This window comes from Silurus aristotelis (genome assembly GCF_946808225.1).
Source record: "Silurus aristotelis genome assembly, chromosome: 4".
Taxonomy (NCBI): Eukaryota; Metazoa; Chordata; class Actinopteri; order Siluriformes; family Siluridae; genus Silurus; species Silurus aristotelis.
The window spans coordinates 13,869,655-13,888,340 of record NC_139577.1 but is presented as its reverse complement, the minus strand read 5'-3'; the positions used below and the strand labels follow the sequence as shown (position 1 = coordinate 13,888,340).

The following is an 18,686-nucleotide window of genomic DNA, read 5'->3' as shown; positions in this document are numbered from 1 at the left end:
GCAATCCAAACAATATTTTACGAATACAATCTACAGACTTAAATGCAAAGGCTTTTCTGACCTCTAATCCTGGTTTGATCTTTGCCAAGTCAACCTCCGGCCATGAACTGTACATCCTCAACTATTTTAATAAGTCAAAAAAGAAAGCGGTGCATCCTCCATTTTTTTTTTCCAGTATGCTTATTTAAACTCTAACCATCTGTTGCATAATACGATGGCTTCCAGCTGCCACAAATCTCCCCTGGACAAACATATCCCCAGCTGAACTACTGATTTAGTACACAAGCCATTTTGAGGAAGGTAGTAAATATTTCTGAAAATGACCAAACAGAGAAGAGATCAGACAAAATGACAGCTGGCAAATAAATTAGACTAAACATTTTATTTACGGAGAATTTACTATACTCTTGCAAGTTTGTATAAACTAATTTCTCAACGTTCCCATACCAAAATCCAAAACTGGACTTTTACACAGACAGACACAATTTACTCACATATGGGTGGGGTAAAAAAAAGAACATAAAACCTAGAGACTTTCACAGGGAAAATCTGCTTTAATACAGCCTTGAATGCAGACCGGTGAAATGGCTTTGACTGGTTTTCAGACACACACACACACGCACACACACACACAGAACCAATGACCACAAACCTAGCGATGCTAGTTCAATGCTGCAGAACGGTTTGATAACACATCAGCCAATAACAAACAAATCATACAGTCACTTATATCACTGACTCAAAGAACTAACAATAAAACAGTCTGATGCATGAAATACATGGCTTGTCATGAGGCACTCTTTTGTAAATAGAAGGCTGTAGCCAGAAAATATGGTTGGGAGAAACCAAAAAGGAAAAAAAAAAAAAATGCAGTCAGATTTTATTAATCAGTCTGTTTGGTATAATTTGGAAACATATGACATGCGTACCCTTCAGAATTGGACACATACATATAATTATTCCAGAACTCAAACATTCAATAAAGCATGAGATCTTTCTTTCTCTCTCACAGATACACACACACACACACACACACACGGAGGCACGCACACACCAAGCAAAGGGTGGTGCATCTGCAAGCAGGTCAAAGGTCAGTGCCTTCCAGTCTGATCAGATCCAAAACCAGAGTCCTATGAATGTTCAGATGACAATTTCATAAATAAACAAATTTCCGCTTCTTGCCCAGACAGACACTCCATCACCATGGCCATGGCCATTTGGCCAATAATCTTCTGCCCAACAGAGAACTACAGTGTGACTGGCTGATCAGTGACAGGGGCGGAGCAGATGTGTCCTCCACTGTGGGGGGAGGGGCCTGGGCTCTCATTCGAGCACTTTACATCTGAGACAGGAAGTGGGCGCGGCCGTTTTCATCGAGTCGACGAGTGAGAATCTCGCAACCTGTTTCGGTCACCAGAAGTGTGTGTTCAAACTGGGCAGAACGTTTCCCATCTCGAGTAACAGCTGTCCAACCATCTGGCCATGTCTCATCCTGCCAACCACCTGCATAGAGAAGAGGGGAAAGTTTACAAACATTTAAGCATGCTTGGAACGAAAAGACTGGACGGTTTCAGACGTTTTAGATGTGCACTTCACGGTGTACAGACAGTGGCAACTACTCAAATCGTCTTAGAGCTGTTGCTATCGATTATTATAGTGATTTACAGAGAAGATTTTACAGATTATTCCAACGATGAATCAAGTAATCGGAAAAGAATGACATTTTCTTTATTAAAGAGCAATACTAAATACATAAGAGAAAATAAGTCTCTTAAAATGAACAAGTAATTGTTTTTTTGTTTGTTTAACAAAAATTTGTTTGTTGCTGAAATTGCATACAAGAATGGGTAAAAACTAAACCCATTTAGTGCATTTAATTGCCATATTACATCAAAATGTAAATACAAATAAATAAAAATACATTTTAAATTACTAAAAAATATATATATTTTTATTCGTTTTAGTTAAAAATGATGCCAAACTTTGAAAACTTGTTTATTTTGTTGGCCTGAATCCAGTAAAACCTTGTTTCTGCCACAACAAAAAGTTTTTGATGCTTTTTCCCCCTTGCAATTCTGACATTCCTCACAATTTTTTTTTCTCGTAAACATCCGAAATTTCTGGTGCATCCACCGATAGCCATGTTGAGGGCCTGAGGTTTGAAGCTGTTACTGTATGAACGAGGCTCCTCTGCTTGGTCTCGTTCCGTCTCCTTAAGTTTTATACCATGCGATTATATTGATTGGAGACCATTTCATTTTCAATGTGTAAAGCTTTCTGACACTACAGAGGAGGTGACGCTGCTCGAATGGTGAAAAAAAACAAACTCGGAATTGAGAGAAATGAAGTCCGAAATTGCGAGAAAAATTTCAGAATTCCAAGAAAAAAAGCTCTGAATTTGGCACACTTTTTATTTAATGTGGTGGAAACTGGCTTCCATATGAATATTCTCCTTGCACCTCGCCGTTTTCTCCACATTCCTTTATTTCTCATTCTGCAGGGTCTTGTGTGTTCCCTGGTGGTGAGTCAGTAATAATGGTCCGTGGGAAACAAAGTGCACCATTTGTGGATAAATGGATTCAACCAACTTTAGCAAACTATTTCCACTAAATTATTGATTAAGAAACAATTACATGGATGCATTTCACCATAGCTATTAGAGTTCAATGGATTTTACTGATAGCTAAGTTGGATTGTACTTTCCGATAACCGTTTAAATCAACCGATAGTTTTTCAAATGGATCCTGTATAAAAACAATCACCACACCATGTAAAATAGTACTGAACTTGATTTCAAAATTAGAAAAACAGAATTGATTCATAAAAATGTGTTTAATTATACAGTGGAACCTCGGAGCTCACGGCCTCGGCGCTCGCGACCTCGCATGCTCGCGACTTTCATTCCGACCGGCGACTCTCATTCAGATCGGCTCGTGAGCAACCGCGAGCTGCTCAAAACGCTAGTTTTAACATTTCTAATCAAGGTTTATCTCATTAAAATTGTCTAAAAAAATGCTTTAAAACTATTTTTATTATGTATTATTATACTGTACTTCTCTACTGCATACTTTACTGTACCTGTACTTTATTTATTTTTTATTCATTCATTCATTTTCTCCCGCTTATCCGTAATTCTAGTCGCGGGGGCAGCAGTCTAAGCAGGCCCCCGCCTTCGACTGCTGCCCAATCCTCACAGCACCGTCCCTTACGGTCCCTCCTGCAGGTGGTGAGCCCACAGGAAGGAGGCCCCACGTCACTCCGACGTCACGGACCTTGATATTTCCCTCGTAAGGGACCCCCGGAGCATAGAGGGTTAAGGGCCTTGCTCAAGGGCCCAAGAGTGGCAGCTTGGCGATACCGGGGCTTGAACCCCAGACCTTCCGATCGGCAACCCAGCGCCTTAACCGCTGGAGCCACCACTCCCCTATTTTTTTTAATTAAGCATTGTAATTGCTGTTAATTTACATAAAGTATTGTTAAAATAGTCTAATGATTAAGTGTTATGGAGTGAAATAGTGTTATTTACTCATTTAAATACGATTTCGTATAGTGTTCTTTGGGTTTTTACTGGGTTGGAAGGGGCGTATCAAAAGGTCGCAAAAATTCGGAACTCACGACCGGTCTTGGTCCCTAACCCTCGCGAGCTCCGAGGTTCCACTGTATATCGATATATAGAGAGAAATTATATGAATAAACATTGAGGGAAATAAAAAATATGTATTTAAACTGGGGGAAAAAAAAATCAAAACCAATATGTCCAAAAGAACACAAAAAACAATTGGTAGATGATGAATTTTCAACCTGGTCAAGAAAAACCCCTTTATACCAGACATGGGCATAGGAGTAGTCAACAACCAAGAGAAGGCTTCGCCAAAAATAATTAGAGGTTTTACCCTTGAGCAGTGTATGAAAAGGAAAAAAAAATAAATCCTACAGACAGGCGAGATAAAAATCATCAGAACAATTAGAAGATAAAAATATTGGAAAGGTACAAATTGCTCATGATCTGAAGAATACCAGCTCAACATATGGAGTGGACATGTATGACTGCTAAAGGGACTGGTTTTCTTGAACTGGAAATGGTATTATATTAGGGCAAGTGCACTTTCTGAAACTTCAAATGGTGAATTTGCATATATGTGTGCAAATTCAGTATGCAAAGCATTTTACAAGTAACTGCACAAGGAAAAATGAGTTTGTAAGCAGTAAAAACCTTGCACCTTCAGAGGTGTGACAATGAAAGTGGTCTGTTTTTAGACCACAATAACAGCATGGTGTGGGGTCTCCATTTAATTCAGCATCATTTAGGGATGACAAATACAACTTCTGCACAGTGACAACAGTGAGGGATTCTGGCCCATGCTTCTGGCAGAACAAGTGGCTAGGTCAATACGAGATGCTGGTGCAGGCCATTGGATATGTTCTGCTTTTAAGTCCATCGAACCACAATGTCACTAGTTTTGCTGTGTGTATTGGTGCATTATCACTCATACAATGCACCATGTTCAGGGTACAATGCCGTGATTTTGCATTCTCTGGGCATGCTCCAGTCCAGGGGTAAGCTTTTTACTGTTTTCACCATATGTGGGGAAACAGTGAAGGTGTGCTCATCAGAGAACAATACATGTTTCACATTGTCTAAAGCACAAGATTTCCATTCCTGGCACAAGTGACCTGAGGTTCGGCTACAGAAGCCTGACCATGAATATTGACCCTATGGAGCTGCCAACAAACAGTTTTGATGGAAAACAAAAGGTTGAGGTGTGTACAGTAATCCTCATATGGAATTATTTAATTCTCATATAGACAATAACTATCTGACTATTGCAGATATAGCGTGTTGTTTAGCAAAACCTTACTGTATTACTGTAGTGAATTTATACAGTATCTGTACTGCAGAGTAAAACGTCCCCAAAATGTGCACCATCGATAGCTTCTGGTAACGTAACTAAGCGGCAGAAGAGGAAGACGACGACTCTTCAAAAAGAGATTAAACTTCTGAACATAAGCTGCTGTTGGCCGCCGTTACGGGGTGAATGAGAGCACGTTACGCTATATTTTTTTTTTTATACCGTGTCGGCCAGCTTCAGGCAAAGTGCAAAATCTTTTACAAAAGTACAAAATAAAAATATTTTATATCGTTATTTTTGTGCATGTAGTGTGCGATTTCAGTACACTTTTAGGTTTACAAAGTGAAGTATAGGTATACAGTACATTATAGGGGCTATCTGAGGGATTACTGTATTTACATTTATGGCATTTGGCAGCCCTTATCCAGTTATCTCATTCATACAACCAAGTAACTATGGGGTTAAGGGTCCCATAGTTGGGTGTGGCTGGTAGTAACCTTGACCACTAATCTACCTCCGCTTATGTATGTATATGAATGTAATTCTGCAGTGAGTTGGGCAGCTGTAGTGGAGTTTTTCTTTTTTTTTTTTTTTTGAGTGAAATGTGATCCAGATTATTACCCGGATATCCTTTTAAGACAGCTTCCTCTTGTATTAGAAGTTACTCCTGCTTGGTCTGTCCTTCGTGGTGGTGTGTTGACAATACCGTTGTCTAGCCCTCTTACTTTCGCATTTATAAACATTGCAAGTGGCATCAATTTAGCTCTGGCCAGCTGCAACAATCCAGTGGTGCACAGAGACAGCAAAAATACATTTTAACTCAAAAGGATTATTTGTAGTGATACAACTTTATACCACATAACCCTAAATAATTAAAACATCTATATTACTCTGATTGCAAGGTTTGGTTGAAAACCTCCACTGACACACCCAGCAAGCAGTGAACACTACATGCAAGTTAAGTGAAGCAGAGCTAAGGGGAGCAGCAGTGTGCAGGGGGAATATACCAGAACACATGCCTCTTTCTCACTAATGTATTCTGCTTGGTCAATCACAGCACTCAATCTACTCTTAGAGTGTACGGTTAGTATGAATGATTTATGGCAAATGCAGAATTCAGAGTTTTAGGCGATTTTATTAGGGTCTTACCTTCACAGATCATGGGTTCAATCGTAAAGACATGACCAGGTTTCATCACCCCAACAGCTTTATTCTCTACACACAAACATAAAACTCAGTATTTAGTCAGGCTATGGAATGAGTATTTAGCATAATATACAGATAACTAATAACTGTACAGTATGTTGTAAGACTCAGTGGAACATATCTGCTGCTTCAATTTGGCATGCACGTCAGATCGAATGCACAAATGCTTACTTGCATAATGCGGCACGTTGGGTGCGGTGTGAAAGAGTTTGTGGATGCCGTGACCACAGTAACTGCGCACCACAGAAAATCCATTAGCTTGCGCGTGTTTCTGAATGATGTTCCCCAGCTCTCGATAACGTACACCAGGCTTCACTGAACGAACAGGACACAAGGCATCCCATTAGCGAGCTGCAGTAAACGTGCCATGGCGCAGCCCTGACCTCTAGAGGCCACCAGGCAAATGCAACGCAGTATATTATATTCAAAAGCACAAAGATTGTAAGATATGTAAAAGATATGTAAAAACAATCATACAATACAATACAAAGCTAAAAGTAAGTTTTCTTACCAGCATCAATAGCTTGCATAAGACATTCGTATGTAGTCTGGACCAGCCTTTTTGCCCCATCATCCAACTCACCGACAAAAAATGTCTCATTCAGATCTCCATGGTAACCGTTGTGGAAAACGGTAATGTCCACTGAAATATGAGATGTCGGGTTAAAGAAAAGCAGCTCGTTATCCAACAACAAAAAAGGTAATGCACAGCTAAACACGTGTCTGTTTTCCTGCCTTTATATACAAATAGAAAAGTAATTGATAGGAGATGATCTGGAACCACTTGCTTACAAAATCTTTAGTAAGAGCAGTTTCATAATCTCCATTTTCTGTGTAGACCTGACTCTTGTTGTGACTATTAACACAAAACTAAACTACCATAAGCTGTTCAGAGCTTTGTTTATATGAATATGGAGCAAATATTTACACAACGCAGTCCCTCAATAACAAGCAATAAAGCTGCACCTAAAAGACAGCATTTAAAAGCAGGTGAAAGTGGGAGTATATTTTAGTTTGCACCATTAAGGATGTCCCCCTCTTGAAGGGTGCGGCGGTCTGGTATTCCATGGCAGATGACCTCATTCACTGAGGTACAGCAGGACTTTGGAAAGTTGTAGTAATTGAGGGGTGATGGATAGCAGTTCCGTGCTATACATGCCTTAAACAGAAAGCATTGACACAAATATTACTTAAGTTTATTTCATGCTCTATTTAAAAAAAAAAAAAATCACAAATATATAAGTAAAATTAAGGGCTGCAACTAATGATTATTTTGATAATCGATTAATCAGACCCCCCTTCTCGATTTTTTTTTCCTGTGGAAAAAAATAAATAATAAATAATAATAAAAAAAAACAGCATTTGAGAATGAAAGGTGAAGCAATTTGTGCAGATGGCAAGCTTAAAATCTATATATAATGTAATACATTGTTTTGACAATTTTTGTTCATTTTGAAGATAAGTATATCTTAGAATATATAATTAATAAAAATTTGTATTACATAGAAAATGATATATGCATATATTAAATATACAAACATTAAAAACAAGCATTTAAACATAGTAAAGCAACAGTAAATTACGTTTGAAAACAGATAAGTAACTGTTGTAGTAGACAAATGCTATCAAAACAGAATGAAATGGAGAACAGCAGCAAGTTCACAGACTTGATTTGTTTTTTTTAAAGGGGGAAAAAATGCATTGGTGTACAAATGCATCATCTTTCGCTGAAAACCACAACAATGATAAAAATGTGATCGTTTATGCTGCTGTTATTGGCTGCTTTTAGATTTTGTGTTTTTTCGCACTGTTTTAATTGAATCCGTCACCATGTTGTGAGCGAGCTGATTGCGCAACCTGATGCTCCCGAGTCACGACAGAACAGATCCACTGCGACTGGTCCGAAGTTACAAACAGTTTATACAATAGCACTTCATTAAACTGTACCATTTTCACATGATGAGGATTCTACAGTTTCTGCTCCCCGTGCTGATGTTTCACCTTCATCTGTGACACCAGTGTGTTTTCTTTTCCCTCGCTTTATTACTTCCATGCCACACAAGCGCCGCTTTGCATAACTTCCACGTAAATGTTTCTTTGTTGTGTTTAATATAAAATGCTCCCCTGCCTTGGATGACTTGGGACGCACACTTGTTCCTGCTGCCGGTTGACCCTGTACTGTCAATCATCAATTCAAATGTACAGTTTGAAATGAAAATCAAAATATCATTTTCATACGCGGCTGTGTTATCTTAGTCACGCTAACCCTAACCTAACGCAGCCTGACTAATCAATAACGAAATTCAATTACAACAAATTTCATTATAGATTATTAATGATTTTATCGATTAGCTGTTGCAGCTCTGGTAAAATGTATATTAACTCTGTATAATTATAGCATGTCTAAAAAGCAGGGCAGAAACACAAAGTAACAAAACATTTGTCTAAATAAAGGGTAAAAAGATTTTGTTCTAATGTTAGATATCTAAGTGTTCGTCTGTGTGTTGTTTCATGATCAGTGAATGACCAATATCGAAGCGGACATGAGGCAATAATAATCTGACAGAAGAAAGATTTACCAGATGTACAGCGTGATCAATCTCTTCTGTTGTCACACCAGGTTTCACCATCATGGCAGCAATGTCGAGAACCTCTCGTGCAAGCTGTAAACAAACAGAAAGATCAGTTAAACACATGTTCAGTTCACCAATAATTGGTCAACAGGGGATTATTCCTGTTGGCAACGTTTGATTCCCAAACCAGAAATGACTCGCTGCTTGTTTCGGGGAACTCATCATGATCATCGTTAATATGTTTATTATAGGCCTCTTTAAAACAATTCTCAACAGTTTTTAATTGTGCAAACTAAAATGAACAAGTAAGCACATTTTTTGATGCCTGGAGAAAAGGAAGGATCACTCAGATATTAGGATGAAGTCCAATGCACTTTGCACCTTTTAAACTATGCTGACAATTACACAAAAGACCAAAATGCCTTGATTTTCTATGGGGCAATACCAAAAGTTAATCATTTACACTCAGTCACACCAACAAGACAAAAGAAAAAGTTGAATTACCTTGCAGACCATTCTCATGCCCTCAGTCTCTTCAGGAGTAAGGGTCTTAATTTGGGAAGTCCCTTTAAGGGTCTGCTCCGTCTCAGACATCCCTATAAACCAACACCAGTCACATAGTGTTCACAAAAGTGACAAAATGCCTATTTAATCAATAAACAAACCACTTTAGTACCATTTGTTCCTGCGCTGCACTATGGAAGTCGCATAAAACGTCTTTATAGGTATAATCATAGACAATTTAGCAGGGTTACACAGACACCAAATAAGAAAAACATGTGTCTGTAGAAAAAAGCAAACAAACCAAAAAAAATGCCTTACACCTGCTTCTGTTGAGGCAGTGAGCAAAACACAATACAGTAACACTTATACAGGTACTAACTCGCATTTCATCTACACAAATAACAAAAGCTGTCTACTTGCAAATACTCCAATATGCTTAACTATGAGTCTGTTGCTAATGGTGTATTTCCCATTAATTACTTCCAGGATGATTCTGCAGCTTCGTTTTAAAAAGGGAAATAAAATGATGAATTCTTATATAATTTTTTATGAATTATTATGTGCTATTCTACATATACAGAGCATGTTATGGAATTGCTGATTTTTTAGGACAGAACAGAACATTTGTGTATGAAGTAAAAATACACAATTGCTGTCTAACTGAAATTATTGTCTGAACTGCTCTGAAGAAAAACTGTCACCAAGCACTGTTTTATTCAACTGCAAGAAAAAGGGTTAATATAAGAGGCATCAGGAAATAAAAAGGGACAGGCTGTGATTTGGGAAAAACACAACTATTTACAAAAAAATATATAAAAAATATGTGGTTTGTGGCTCACATAGTAAACCAATACGATCGTGTTTGTGTAATCATTTCATTCTTACCCAGCGGGTGATCGGCATAGTCCGGCCTCTGAATGTGCCCTGGAACGGGACGCATGGGTGTCTACAAAGTCAATCAGACAACATTTTTCTCTCAAATGACATATATTTTTTCCCTGGATCGTTTTTGGTAGACCTTTAATTTGTGCTCATACCAGAGGATAGTGAGGTCGGAGCTTGCCAGAGTACTTGTATCCAGGCCAGGGATCTGTGTTGACCTCCTTCTCAACACAGTTCTTTTCCTCATCCTTCTTGTCTTCCTCTGTTCAAATAGACAATAACAAGGTCTGTTATACACATCAACCAAAACATACGGCAGGTGCAATGGAAGTATGACACATACTTGCTTTCTTGTGGAGCAGTTTGTGGGTACCCCAGCTGCCTTTGAAACATTCCTAAAAAAACACAAAAAAAATTTTGTAGTATGTATAAAAAAAATTGTAAACTAAAAGTAACCATGACACACCACATTGCTACTAAATTCTCAAGCATGATTGGCCAGAAAGTGTTAAATTCAAGTGACAGGTTTGTATTTATACACTTCTACACACATTTTTATTATAATATTTTATATATATATATACATATATACACACACACACACACACACACACACACACACACACACATACACATATATATACATATACACACACATTGAGGAAAATAAGTATTTGAACACCCTGCTATTTTGCAAGTTCTCCCACTTAGAAATCATGGAGGGGTCTGAAATTGTCATCGTAGGTGCATGTCCACTGTGAGAGACATAATCTAAAAAAAAGAAAAATCCAGAAATCACAATGTATGATTTTTTTAACTATTTATTTGTATGATACAGCTGCAAATAAGTATTTGAACACCTGAGAAAGTCAATGTTAATATTTGGTACAGTAGCCTTTGTTTGCAATTACAGAGGTCAAACGTTTCCTGTAGTTTTTCACCAGGTTTGCACACACAGCAGGAGGGATTCTGGCCCACTCCTCCACACAGATCTTTTCTAGATCAGTCAGGTTTCTGGCCTGTCGCTGAAAAATACGGAGTTTGAGCTCCCTCCAAAGATTCTCTATTGCAGGGGTCTCCAATCTTTTTCAGAAAGGGCCAGTGTGGGTGCAGGTTTTCATTCCAACCAATCAATGGTCACACCTGATAGTCATTGAAAATGAAGATCATTAGATTTGAACAGGTAGAATTTGGTGTGGACTTGCTTGGTTGGAATAAAAAGCTGCACCCACACTGGCCCTTTCTGGATAAGATTGGAGACCCTTGCTCTATTGGGTTTAGGTCTGGAGACTGGCTAGGTCACGCCAGAACCTTGATATGCTTCTTACAGAGCCACTCCTTGGTTATCCTGGCTGTGTGCTTCGGGTCATTGTCATGTTGGAAGACCCAGCCTCGACCCATCTTCAATGCTCTAACTGAGGGAAGGAGGTTGTTCCCCAAAATCTCGCAATACATGGCCCCGGTCATCCTCTCCTTAATACAGTGCAGTCGCCCTGTCCCATGTGCAGAAAAACACACCCAAAGCATGATGCTACCACCCCCATGCTTCACAGTAGGGATGGTGTTCTTGGGATAGTACTCATCATTCTTATTCCTCCAAACACGTTTAGTGGAATTATGACCCAAAAGTTCTATTTTGGTCTCATCTGACCACATGACTTTCTCCCATGACTTCTCTGGATCATCCAAATGGTCATTGGCAAACTTAAGACGTGCCTGGACATGTGCTGGTTTAAGCAGGGGAACCTTCCGTGCCATGCATGATTTCAAACCATGACGTCTTAGTGTATTACCAACAGTAACCTTGGAAACGGTGGTCCCAGCTCTTTTCAGGTCATTGACCAGCTCCTCCCATGTAGTTCTGGGCTGATTTCTCACCTTAATTAGGATCATTGAGACCCCACGAGGTGAGATCTTGCATGGAGCCCCAGTCCGATGGAGATTGACAGTCATGTTTAGCTTCTTCCATTTTCTAATGATTGCTCCAACAGTGGACGTTTTTTCACCAAGCTGCTTGGCAATTTCCCCGTAGCCCTTTCCAGCCTTGTGGAGGTGTACAATTTTGTCTCTAGTGTCTTTGGACAGCTCTTTGGTCTTGGCCATGTTAGTAGTTGGATTCTTACTGATTGTATGGGGTGGACAGGTGTCTTTATGCAGCTAACGACCTCAAACAGGTGCATCTAATTTAGGATAATAAATGTAGTGGAGGTGGACATTTTAAAGGCAGACTAACAGGTCTTTGAGGGTCAGAATTCTAGCTGATAGACAGGTGTTCAAATACTTATTTGCAGCTTTATCATACAAATAAATAGTTTAAAAATCATATATTGTGATTTCTGGATTATTCTTTTTTTTTTTAGATTATGTCTCTCACAGTGGACATGCACCTACGATGACAATTTCAGACCCCTCCATGATTTCTAAGTGGGAGAACTTGCAAAATAGCAGGGTGTTCAAATACTTATTTTCCTCACTGTATGTGTGTGTGTATATATATATATATATATATATAAAAAGTTAGAATCTCTATTCTAACAGAATTATTCTGTTAAAATATTCTGTTGAGTATTTTTTTTTGCTCTACCAGCAAACCCTGCTGTTGTGTTCCTTAATTGCAAAGCTTTTTTTTTAGCAGCACTTCATACCATAACACAAAAGAAAATAGGCTTCAGGAACTAGGACCTCTATAAACACAGTGTTCTTGGAAATATATATATATATATATATATATATATATATATATATATATATATATATATATATATATATATACCCAACGCATTCATTTCTCTAAGAACTTATTAACTGCACCTTTTTTGTCTTTTAATAAAAAATAACCCTTAAATGCTAAACAGTCATCATTTGTCTTAGTTCCATTGGAAAAACCACCAACTGGCCCTCTTACGGTTGACGTTGGAGTCTTAAAGAATTAAGCAAAAGCACTGAAGTGAAAAGCAAGTGTGTCAGTACACAATTTTTCAAACCGTTGACCCATTATTCCTACGAGTTTTGGATTTCTAAACTGCCACAGATGATAATAGCACACTGTAACATTGGAACAACACTAACTTCTCCTCAGCCAAGGTAATAAGCCTTTCACAGACATTCAAATTTGTGTTGTACTGTCTTCATTATGATGTTCAAATGGCATAATGAATGTACTTTTTTGGAGACCGAAAAGGTGTTTTATGTAAACAAAAAAATAAATAAATACATCAGACATTAGTCTCCTGCTCTACCAGAGAGGACAACACACTGGGCCAGTATATACAAACATACCTAAGGCATACACGGCCATTCCCCTCTCCCATTCGGGCCAGTCTGAGTCACCTCTCTTTGTTTCTGCTACCCAAATACATACCACTGATCAAACGAGTGAAACCAGCTGTGAGGTCAGTAAAGGTATGGCCAGAGGGAGCCATTTCTTCTCTACAGCAACAGTTTCCGGATATTGACTGGAATATGTTTTCCTCACAGGCCACACTGGAATTTCACACAGACATGTACATCAACACATCATCTGTTTTGGAGCATATCAACACGTGCGTTGACAATGTCACTACCGTCAAACATGTGAAATGCTTTCCTAATCAGAAACCGTGGATGAACTCTGAGGTCCGTCTCCTGCAAATCTGGCAATGCAGAGGACTACAACTGAGCCAGGGCCAACCTGAAAAGGGCTATTAGGAGAGCCAAACACACATATAGAAGAGCACAATCTCAACCAACCAGCAGTGCCTTCCTACCGAACAAACTCAATCACTTTTTTGTGATCCTATGCCTTTTTTCATTTCGAGGCATAGGATATTTCACCTCAACTACTGCTCACAGTTCGCTGTCACTCTCAACAAGGGACGTCTATTCAGCATTTAGCAGAGTGAATGCGCAAAAGGCAGCTGGTCCGAATGGCATACCGGGACGTGTTCTAAGAGCATGCGCTGGACAACTGGCACAGGTCTTCAATGACATTTTCAACCATTCATTAGCCCAAGCCTCAGTTCCTAAATGCCTGAAGACTACAACCATCATACCAGTGCCTAAGCACTCAGCTGCAGAATGCCTGAATGATTTTTGCCCAGGTGCACTCACCCCTATTGTTATGAAGTGCTTTGAGAAACTGGTTTTGAATCACCTCGCTGCGGGCGTACCACCTACACTGTACCCGCACCAGTTTGCCTATCGCCCGAATAGTTCGACAGAGGATGCCGTTTCCACGGCTCCTCATTCAGCCGACACCCACCTGAATAAAAACAACTACATCAGAATGCTGTTCATCCACTTTAGTTCTGAAATAAATACAGTCCTCCCCACTGTACTGATCACTAATCTCAGTGGCCTGGGTATCTGCACCTCCACTTGCAGATGGATTCTGGACTCTTTCACCAGCAGACCCTGGTTCGGAACACCGGCATCCCACAGGGCTGTGTTTTGAGCCCACTAATTTACTCCCTGTTTACCCATGACTGTGGTCCAAATAGAGAAGCGATCCAAAGTCTGACAGCGTGGTGTGCCACCAACAACCTGACCCTCAACGGCATGAAAACTAAAGAGCTCATTGTGGACTTTCGAAAATCTAACAACAGGAGACACTTCACAGTCTACATCAATGAAACTGAGATAGAGATAGAATCAAGATTGAAGTTCTTGGGAGTTCACATCTGTAAGGGTCTGTCCTGGCACCAGATCAGCTCTGGTTATGAAGGCACAACACCACTTGTACTTCTCAAGAAGTCTTAAGAAAGCGCACCTGTCCCCAGGGATTATAATGTTTTTACCGCTGCATCATCGAGCGCATCCTGTCCAACTTCATCACTGTATGGTATGGAGGCTCCATTGTGTGTGCAAAGGGTGGTCAAAACCGTCCAACGCATCACTGGCACCCAACTACCTGCCATTAAAGACCTTCACCACAGCAGATGTCTGCACAGAGCTCACATCATCATCGAGGATTCTTCACACCCAGCCAAAAACTGTTTAACATACACACCAGAACCAGCAAATTCCGGGCCAGAACCAGCAGATTTTCATCCACCATCACCCTACTGAACTCTACACTACACCGTTAGATCACTGTATAAAACAGTTTTATACCCCTCATTCTCTAAACAAATTGTGCCTTAAATACATTTGCACTACTATTTTATTTATCTGTATCTATATATACACACTTTACTGTACATCCTGCCTAATATTTTACATTTACGTAAACCTATTTATTGTACTTGTTTACAGCTTTTACACATTTTTTCAATGCCATAGCCTTATAACCATTTACTTGTACTTTTTAACATTGTGTACACATCTCTTCACTGCTAAAGCCTTTCTTTGTATTCACTCTACATATGTTTACACACACACATATGCTGTACATATACTTACATATTTATCTGCACTTTTCAATTGCACAATTGCTGTTATATGCACTTCTGGTAGATGCTAAACTGCATTTCATTCTTTCACATTATCTGTGTAAAGCTGCTCTGAGACAACATCCATTGTTTAAAGTGCTATACAAAGAATAATGTATCGAATTAAGCACCAAATGCTTATACACTTAAAATAAAAAAAGTGTCCAGTCCTCCCACAGAATCACTGAACCGTGACTGCAATCCTTTCTCGTACAAGTTCTTATGCAAACTGGGATATGTAAAGTAATAATTAAACATTCTTAGCTCGATCGATCTATCAATCAGATGTTCAATATATAAAACAATCTTAACATTATGACCACCTGCCTAATATTGTGTTGGTCCACTTTTGCTGCCAAAACAGTCGTGACCCATCGAGCATTATTAACAGCATTAACTTCTTCAGCAATTTGAGCTACAGGACCTCATCTGTTGGATGGGACTACACGGACCAGCCCTCGCTCTCCATGTGCATCAATGAGCCTTGGCTGCCCATCACCCTGTCGCCGGTCCACCACTGTTCCTTCCTTGGACCACTTTTAATAGATACTGACCACTGCAAACCGGGAAAATCCCACAAGAGCTGCAGTTTTGGAGAAGCTCCGATCCAGTCGTCTAGACATCAAAATTTGGTGCTTGTCAAACTCATTTATTCCCATTTCTCCATTAACAGGTGCAATGATGAAGAAATAATCAGTCTTAATCAGTCATAATGATATAACGTTATAATGTTATGCCTGATCGGTGTATATAATTTTGTTTTGATATCCCGAGAAATTTACAGTTGCCGTACACTTGCTGGATCTTTCTCCGTATATATCCTTAACTCAAGTTTCACAAACTAGGCACTGCAAATCACTGTCACTGAACAGCATGTGAGTATTTTTGGAGGTGTATTGACACAGTATAGGCAAGTCCACACCCCAGTTTACAGACTTGCAACAGGTGGCCCACATAACCACAACTACAATTTACTATCACTACACATAAGGAATGAAGGATTTTCTCTCTTTCACCAGCAGAAAAAAACCCTTATGTTTTCATTATTTCTTATATATATGTAAATAAACAAAACTTTAACCGATCATGTAACCAGAGCAAAGTGATCCAGCAACTCTGAACCCAGTCCCTAAAGTATATTAATAAACCTTTATGGATATCTGTATGGAAGTTGATTCTATAAATTATAAAGCATTCAGTTTATTTTCATTGATTTGATTTTCCTTTCACTACTTTTCGAGCCGCTTCAGACTCATGTCCAGGCGCTGTGCTAAACACACTACTGCAAGTCTCAAACCCCATGTTATACCAGCACTCCTTATAAACGTCTCTAAAAGACGTGTATACTGATTTGCGTGCGACGTGGTTGTTTAAAAGAAAATGCGCTAAGTGAGAAATCACACCGGTTGTCCTGGCCCGTACAGCTTGTAGTGCTAGCTCGCAGGCTAAAACCGGACCGGGTGAGCCTAGTTTTAGCATCATGCTAGCTAGCGCGTCGGCTAAGTCCCATGCTAGCGGTCAAGCTGGAAGCGGAACCCGGGGCAGGACACTACCTGAGAGCAGAAATACGATCCTTGTATGCCGAGTTTAATACAGGTTGGACACTGCAGTTTGGCCTCTTTGCTGCAGCCCTCGGTCTCGCACGCCCGTGTAGCCACCACCGTCGCCATGCTTTGAATCGAGAGAGGGAGCGGGAGAGAGAGAGAGAGAATGAAAGAGAGAGAGAGAGAGAGAGAGAGAGAGAGAGAGAGAGAGAGAGAGAGAGAGAGAGAGAGAGAGAGAGAGAGAGAGCCCTAAAGAGTAAGGGCCCTCGTTAGTGCACTACATAGGGTATATCAGTGGCGTCTGTACTCTATTAGTACATTCTAGTGATGGGAAGATCAAAAGTTCTGTGTCCCTTGTGGTCATTTCATTTTCATGTTAGAAAGAGAATTGGAAAAATAAAAAATTCTTTTTGTATTTTTTTTGTGCAATACTCCAGAACCAAACTAGGAAAAAAACCAAGTCATTTTCCAATTTCTTTGTGGATGCACGAAAAAGGAAGATCAAAAGGAAACTAAAAAAAATATGACTATGTTCATTTATGACAGGAAGTTGTTTTTGCCACCAGGGGAACGCGCCAAAATAAAGGGCTAAATAGTTGTCAATAGAATTGGCCCTGGAACATCACCTAATATAATTTTAGATATGGAGAAAAAAAAGAAAGGCAAAATCTTTTGTGAAATAGACTTAAACTGGAATTATGAATCACTAAATTCACGACAACAGTCCACGCATGTAGCATACAAGGGGGTGGTTGGGTGGAGTTCTTAAAATCCGTGAATTTTGGACGCACCCCTGCAGCTCCTATGGTACCTTAGTGAATTCATCTAGACATGTCACTTTAATACAATAATGTGTTAACATGTTTTAACAGCTGTGTACAAGAGCTGTCAATGATTATTTTTATGTAGGTAATTCAAGTTATTAACAGGTACTTTGTTATTTTTATGTACTGTATATTTATAATGTATTTTCAATATTCCAAAAAAATTTTTACACAGATTTTACACAGTCACGTAATTTAGGGATGTTTACCTGCTCATTAATGCACTAACCAGCCAATCATGTGGCAGCAGAACAAGGCATAAATTCATGAAGATACATGTCAAGATATTCATTTAATGACAACATTAACATCAGAATGAGGAAAATGTGATGTTTTCACCATGTTGTTGACGCCAAAAGGGCTAGATAGCAGTAATACCACAGATACCTGTTTGGTTGTTTTGGATTTATTCTTGACATATACTGTACTAGCATGCTGAAAAAAGGAGAGCCATGAGAATGATTGTCTATGGTAATGAACTCTGTTAAATAAATAACAATCTTACTGAATGGCTAGGTCTTGTTGTGCTGTCATGCCAGAGAATATGTAATCTTAGGTGAGATCAGCAAGATGTAACCCTTGTAATGAGTTTTAACTTACACTTATTTTTAGGGTAATGACTGATATCACTTCTTGTGTGTGGCTTCTATTTGTCAAACTGACCTCTAGAGGGCTGCCTTTACTCTTTAATCATATGGAAATGCTAATTACTGCATTGATTCTTTCTAAAAAAAAAAAAAAAAAAAAAAAAAAAAAAAAAAAAAAAAATATATATATATATATATATATATATATATATATATATATATATATATAAACAAAGGTTCAGAAACACATTACCATACACTTAACTGCGTTTAAACTGATCCTTTTTTTTACATATGTACACCCAAAC

General features: G+C 39.0%; 1 protein-coding gene across 1 annotated transcript; it reads right to left on the bottom strand.

Annotated features, from left to right (window-relative positions):
* Positions 1-363: 363 nt before the first annotated feature.
* On the bottom strand, positions 364-17,270 carry metap1 (methionyl aminopeptidase 1). Its single transcript, XM_083539236.1, has 11 exons — positions 16,977-17,270; positions 10,359-10,410; positions 10,171-10,277; positions 10,019-10,079; positions 9,134-9,225; positions 8,636-8,719; positions 7,077-7,215; positions 6,568-6,699; positions 6,228-6,371; positions 6,000-6,065; positions 364-1,503 (listed from the first exon to the last, which is right to left on the bottom strand). Exons 1-11 carry the CDS (start codon positions 17,091-17,093, stop codon positions 1,337-1,339), a joined length of 1,161 nt encoding a protein of 386 aa, XP_083395362.1. The 5' UTR covers positions 17,094-17,270; the 3' UTR covers positions 364-1,336.
* Positions 17,271-18,686: the final 1,416 nt, after the last annotated feature.